This window comes from Lepidochelys olivacea, assembly GCF_965140295.1.
Source record: "Lepidochelys olivacea isolate rLepOli2 genome assembly, chromosome: 5".
Classification (NCBI taxonomy): Eukaryota; Metazoa; Chordata; order Testudines; family Cheloniidae; genus Lepidochelys; species Lepidochelys olivacea.
The window spans coordinates 41,886,110-41,893,273 of NC_140415.1; the positions used below are offsets into that span (position 1 = coordinate 41,886,110).

Here is a 7,164-nt window from a genome sequence, read left to right on the forward strand (position 1 = left end):
ATGAATACAAATTACTAAAAACATGAACAGCCTTATTACACAGTCCTGTAAACACTTAGCACTTGTCTATATGGCAACTGAGTTGAGATTCCTGTTGGCAAGCATGGATGAAAGAATGCTCTGCAGATATGCTATGCTGGCAGCTGCAAATAGGCAAAGGCTGTTTGTGCTTTATATAAGCTGTTGGCATTGGGTGTCTTTGGTTTTGGGCTTCAGCTGCTATGCCATCAAGCAGATGGTGTGGCTACAACAGTGGCTTCTCCAGAAGCAGCAGGGGATGGAGGAGGTGCAGGGACACCAATGAGGAACTGCTACTACACAAGCTTTTTCCTGGAGCAGCTTCACACAGTGGAGTGCCATTTCTGGACCCGGGAAACCAGCATCGATTGGTGGCAGAGAATCGTTCCTCAAACTTGGGATGACCAGCAGTGGCGACAGTATTTCAGGGTGGTGACGGCAGCTTTTTGGAGATCTGTGCTGAATTGACCCTGGAGCTACAGTAGTAGCATGCCAACATGTGGTGTCCCATACCGGTTGAGAAGATGTCGCCATTGCCATCTGGAAGATGTCGCCATTGCCATCTGGAAGACAGCCACTCCTGACGTTAACTGATCCATTGCCAACCATTTCAGGATGAGGAGATTGACTGGTGGGGCCATTGTCGTGAAGGTGTGTGCTGCTGTGCAGAGGTATTGTTGAACCAAGGTATACAGCTTGGTGCTCAGGAGATTATTGATGGCTTTGCACATGTGGGGTTCCCAAACTGTGTTGGGGCAATTGATGGGAGCCATGTGCATATCTTTTCCCTGCCGCATCAGACGTTGGAGGTTATAAACAGAAAAGACTATTTCTCCAAGGCCTGGTCAACTGCCATGGCAGATTTACAACATAAATACTGGGTGTTTTGGAAAGGTCCACAATGCGAGGATCTTTCAGAACTCACATCAGGTTACCTTTAATGAATAATGGAAAGTTTGCCCCCAGGATCACAATAGACAATAATGGTATAGAGATTGCTCCAGTTTTTGGGAGAGACCTCGGCTTATTATCTGCTTCTCTAGCTTATGAAGCTGCTCACAGGCCATTGGAGAGAAGAAAAGGAACAGTTTAACTATCACCTCAGTCGCTGCAGAATGACAGTGGAGTGTGCGTTGGGCAGGCACAAAGCTATATGGTGCTGTCTTTATGACTGGGTTAGAAGCTGCAGAACAAAACTTGCCTAGGATAATAGCTATGGGTTGTATTTTTCACAATATTTGTGGATGGGAGAAAGTCTTAACAATGAGTGGGAGGTGGAGGTACAGAGATTTGCTGAACGCCATGAGCAACCATTAAGGCATCCACTGAAAACTGTAAACCACCAGGTTAATGTTGTCAGAGATGCTTTTTGTTCGTACTTGGAGTTTGGTGCCTGAAGATGTGCAGTTGTTATCCATGTTGTGAGCACTGGAGTTGCTTTTTTGAGTGGTAAAAGTGGCATGTTGTTGCACTTTTTATCTTGAGCCTATATTGTTGTTGTTTTGTAAGACCACATTACCTATGAAAATTTGTACTTATTGTGTACCATGCCTGTATTGCAGATTCTTTGTAATTTTCAATTTTTTTATTGCTCAATATATGCCAGTACATAACTGCCAAGAATAAAATACATTACCCATTTTGCTAACAATTGTAATAAACAGATTTAAATTGAAAAAGTTCAAAATTCAAATATAGTATGGTGGATGGGGGCAATTCCTATTCACAGATGAGTGAACAACTTGCCTTTGCTACTTCTTGTCCTTCTGAGATTGAGTGTTAGGGCTCAACATTGCCAAGTGGATTGGATAGCTTGAGTACGCTGAACTTCCACATGATGGTGCTCTCACTGCCCTATGCTTGTGCTGGGCGGGGAATGACCCTGGGAGCACAGGTGCAGGGCTACGGCAGGGAACATCTGCTGGTGTTCCCAATACCCTGTGTTATCCAGAGGCTGGGGGTAGGGCTATGATCACTGGGCAGGAGAGATGTAGGGAGAGAGAAGGGAATTAGTAGTGCCCCCATTTCATGGCACGGCATGGGTTTAAAAAGAGCCGACGACTGGGGCCTCAGGATGTGACAGATTGCCTAGCTGGCCCAGTTGCCATTTTGTAAATGTTTGGGGGGGGACAGAATGAAGGGGACAGGTTTGGAAGAGGGAGTATGGCTGGGTGATAGGACGAAAAACTCAGAAAGGCCCCCAGGTCACATCCGCCCATGGGACACTTTTGGGAAAAAAAATTAGTACAGCAGTATAACATAACAACAACAGCATGGACGATTACTTACATGCCGAGGTCCCTTTGATAGGCTCTGTAGGTTCTTCTTCATGTGTCCAAAACTGGGAATTTGGGCTGGCTTCCTTTATGGTCACTCTCTGGGTCCCAAGTTCTGAAGAGATCCTGGCTGTTCAGGGAGATAGCTTCTCTGTCCTCCTCATTGTTCCTGCAAGGCCGTTGGGTTCTGTCGTGTCATGTAGCTAAAAATGCCTTTCCACATCCTTAAAAAACAGACAGGTCAAATGGCCAATAATGGATATTCTTCTATCATCCTTGCTGTCTTTATACGTTTGCCTTAGCTGTTTGGTTTTTATACAGCACTGAGAGGCATCCCGGTAGTGACCCTTTTCAACTATCTGTTTTAAGATTTCCTCTAACAGTTTCTTATTGTGGTGGCTGGCCACAAAAGCTGCCTGCACCCTCATTTCTCCCCAGATGGCTAGATTATCGAGGGTCTCACCACAGCTCCAAGCAGCTGCTTGAGGACTATTGTAAAGCTGCTGGAGGACTGTCAAAGTTGTCTGCAGCAGCATTCTGTCTACCGAACAATAATCTGCACTAACTTAATTCGCATCAAACTTAGTACACTTAGGTAACAGGGCTCCAGAACTTGCACCAACTAGGGAGAGGGTGTGCTTTAAAGGTTTGCATCATATGTACACAGGCTTTTTCAATCCTCACTAATACAAGTTAGTATGGACTAAAGTGCCTATGCAGACAAGCCATTATTTTTAAGTGTAGTTCTTGCTACTGCCAGTAGAGCCCGAAAACTTCAATGAGACTACTCACAGAAGTGTGAACTAATAGTGGTTGCACAACTGGATCCACAGATAGGAAGTGGAACACAACATTTATATATCAGATTTAAGTGTACTCCACTGTTATATTCATTCTTATACATTGAATGCAAATGAAAATTGTCACCTTTTGTATGGAACTTTCAAATTTTAAAGTTGTCTTTTGTACCGATTCAAAAATAGCAGTTTTGCATAGAAATTCTCTCTTCTGAGTGGAAGTAGAAATTAATGGAGTGGTGGGGGGGGAGGCTTCATCTAAAATGTTACAATCAATAGGCACGCTTAAGTATATAAAGTCAAATGGCATCCAGTTCAGCATGTTGTGAGGTAGAAAAGTATCTGACTTGTCAGTGAAGAACATTGTTTTACAACTGGTAAACCTGTACGTATGCCCGGTTTGTTTTGTCTTTTTTCAGTAGAGTAAAACAATTGAACTATATTCCCTTTAAGATTCTATTTTGGCTAGCCTAAAATTTCATGTTTTCTGACATCTTCCATACTAATTCCCACTTCAGTGACACCTACTAATAACATCAGAGTTGATCGACTCCAGGCTTTCCTGCCCCTGAGTATGCCAACAAGATACCAATGACTCCAGAACATGCTGATAGTTTCAGACCATTGGGAATGTTATTAAATGGAGAACTACCAGTATGGTCAAGATTTCAAATCAACAGTAGAAAGAAAAAGTTGGCTTGAAGAGCAGCATTAGAGTTTAATCTAAGAAAAGGCTTGGCAGAATTCAGTTTTTATGTTTTATAATTTTGACAGGTAATATCCATTTTATATAAGCATTTTTTCAATTTTATCATTTAAGTTTTCATGGTTGTGAGAAATTAAGGGAGTCAGATAATATTTATTTAATGACCATAGATGTTGAGATGCAAAAAGTTAAAGCTTTATAAGCATTAAAATACAAACTGTCAAAATCACATCATAATACACAGAATAAATATTCTTAAATCAAACCCTAAGTTCTCAAGCAGCATTTTTCTGACTTTGTCTATTGGTAAATTTTGATTATCAATGGAAACATTTTGTCATGGGTTTGTCTGTATGGTGAAATCTGGGTTTACCAACATTTACCAATAAAAATCTAAGCCTTCCAAGCCTATTTATGAATGAGAAAGCATGTTCAGTTTAAAGTGGAACAGGAGGACTGATGCATTCCCTGTTTAATCTTAAAGATTGCGATCCTGTAGAATGCATTCCCTGAATGTACTGTAGGAGTTTTCAATGCAAAAATAGAAATAGACTTATAATCATGCTGACCATAGGCATTAAAAGGAAAGTCCATAGTGACTAATAGGAAAACTTGAAAAACACTCTCAGTTTCTGGAAAGATTATATTTAACTCATCTCGGAAGGTGCATCAAATAGAAACAAGACAAAAGAACTCAATACTAGAAATAAAAGACCATCAGACAACATTGATATGAGAACATTTAAATTTGAAAATAAAAGTGGTTACCCTGGAATATAAAGTAGTAGTAAACTCATTTTTGCATTTTCTGACCATCTCACAACAGTACATTTTGCCAGGGATATTGTAATTACCATTTCTAATGTCACTTCTTCTTTCACTCAGCAAGTTTGAACTATGATTTGTTTGGGTTTTTTTAGGTTGTCACATGTACTTCAGTTTGAGGACAGAAGCAGAAAAGTGAAAGATGCAAGCATGCAGGATGAAGACACTTTTGAAATCTATGATCCTCGGAATCCTGTAAATAAGAGGAGAAGAGAACAAAGCAAAAAGATAATGCGGGAGAAAAAAGAAAGGAGATGAAATGAATGTAAAGCTATCTAGAGCTGTCTTGGAAAGTGTAATAAAGCATTGGCCCTTTAATAGCTGTGGTTCCTAAAAATATCACTTAACAAGTGTGAAAAGGAATCTCTCAAGAACCTGTTGTCTGATTTTGAAATACAGCTATCGTCTTTGTTTTATGAATTGTGCAGTAAAATAAGCAAGTGCTCTCAGTGCATAATCCAAGCTCTCTTTAAACATTTTTGAAATCTGAATAAATATATAATAGTTTTGGTCATCATTTAAATCAATGTATAGCAATTAAATATTGAGAATAGAATCAGAAGGTATGTTTTCAAGACAGTGAAGGAAAGATATTTGCCAAAATGAAAAGGTTAAGGAATGAAAAAAAAATATTCCCACCAGCTGTACAGGCTTTTTAAGATTTAATTTTTTTTAAATGGTAGGATTAAATCCATTTACAGATGATTGATTTTTTTGCTTAGTTAAGAAATTGGGTTCTTCATTGTATCACAAAGTTCAGAAGATAGATTTAAAAATTCCAGACTTCCAGCACAAAGTGTACAATGTTCCCAGCTCTCTTGAAACTCAATCAAAATTTAATTTGAGGGTGTGGTTAAATTTTCTTCATCTTGAGAAACATATCCAAAAAATTACTTGGAAAGACATGATAATCTACAAGTTTGGAAATGTTATTTCACAAGCTTGAGAACATTTTAGAATCCAAATTTAAATAGCAATTAATATGGAAAAAAGAGCAATAATTTAAATCACATGTTTATAAGAAGCTTAGACTCCCAGAATAAGAGTCGTTATTACAAAGTACCCTTCCTCTAATTTCATCTTCTCTACTGATTTGTCAGTATTGCAGGTTTATTTATTTATCTCAATATTGAGACACAGAAATTGCGAAACTAATCTCAGACTCTTGTTATTAAAGACTTTACATCTAGCATGCAGTGACCTTAAAGCCACCAGAGGAAGCTGCAAATTTAAATAACTGTACATTACTCAGATTTCTCTAGCACATAATGGAAGCGTGTACACAAGAAAAATATATCTGAAATCCCAGAGAATATGGCATTTTTGGTTGTATAAATTTCTAAGCTACATACACATACAATAAAGCAGTTGGTAACACAACTAAATAAGGGGACAACAAGGTCACTAAAAAGTAAGAGTAGATGAGTGTTTTGCTGCTGTCGTTTTTAGAACAAGTTCAGGAGGGTATAGTGTCCTTATCAAAACGCCACTACCAAGTTTCTTGATAGGGTCTGACGTGTGAGGTACATAAACCTGTCTTGGTGTGTTAATGTGGTCCAAATGGCAGAGGTTAGATTAATGCAAAATATTGCTTAAATGTGCTATGTAATCTCTGAGATAAGAAGAAAAAAACTTGTAGGTGTGAAACAAGTTCCTGGAGAAGGCTGTCAATGTCCTCCTCTTGTTCTGAGTGAATTATATTCTAGCAGGGTGTAGCAGAGTTAAGAGGGGTTACATTCTTAATGTTGTCATTCACCAAAAAAAAAAAGTGAGTCAAAGTTCTTTGTGATCTGCTTCAGAATCTGTAAATAATTTTCTGGTGGGCTGTCGTTACTACTTACCAGAAAGCAGAGAACAATTTTCCATCCACAGTCACATACTGAGTCACGTCTATTTATTTATTGCTTTCCTAGGAGAGCCAATAGAAAGTTTTAGAACAATCATTTGTAAAAATGATTATCAAATCCTTTCATTCCACAGGGGGAAAAGAACTAAGCTGACATCCTCTTGCTAATGAAGTGGGTACTGAAAATAATTATAAATAAAAAAAATTACATTATTGAAATAAATAACTGTTTGATTAATACTTATCCAAATTGTTTATACACATTTGATTCAGCTGGAAGAATTGATATTACACTATTTTAAATGAAATCAGTTTCAGTGGCCTTCTTTATAGTGTCATAACTTGTGAACAGTCAAATCTCTGGAATTAAGAAGCAAGTTATATCTTAAGATGGAAAAAGAATGGACATGCACACAGGCATCTGTTTACAATGAATAGAGTTACTGCAGACTATAGCTTTAAATAAAAGCATTAAATAGCAAAACAGAGATCACTGTCAGCCAACTATATGTACTTAGGATGAAAGGGTGAAATTCACTCCTCAACGTAATTGAGTTTTGTATGGAAAACTACATGGGCGGAAGAGTACATGCTAACATTATCCCACAGGGAGAACGCTGCAATACTACAATGGCTATTCCCTCCTATAGGCCTGCAAATCCTGAGCCTCTGTTCTTTTGTCCATTCCACCCCTAA

General features: G+C 38.6%; 1 protein-coding gene across 1 annotated transcript in view; it reads left to right on the forward strand.

Annotated features, from left to right (window-relative positions):
- The window catches only part of CWC27 (CWC27 spliceosome associated cyclophilin), a 228,923-nt gene extending 222,217 nt beyond the window's left edge, over positions 1-6,706 (forward strand). Inside the window, exon 14 of the mRNA XM_084628358.1 lies at positions 4,718-6,706. Coding sequence (XP_084484484.1) covers positions 4,718-4,880 — 163 coding nt within the window. The 3' untranslated portion in view covers positions 4,881-6,706. The remainder of the gene's footprint in view (positions 1-4,717) is intronic.
- The last annotated feature ends 458 nt before the right edge of the window (positions 6,707-7,164 follow it).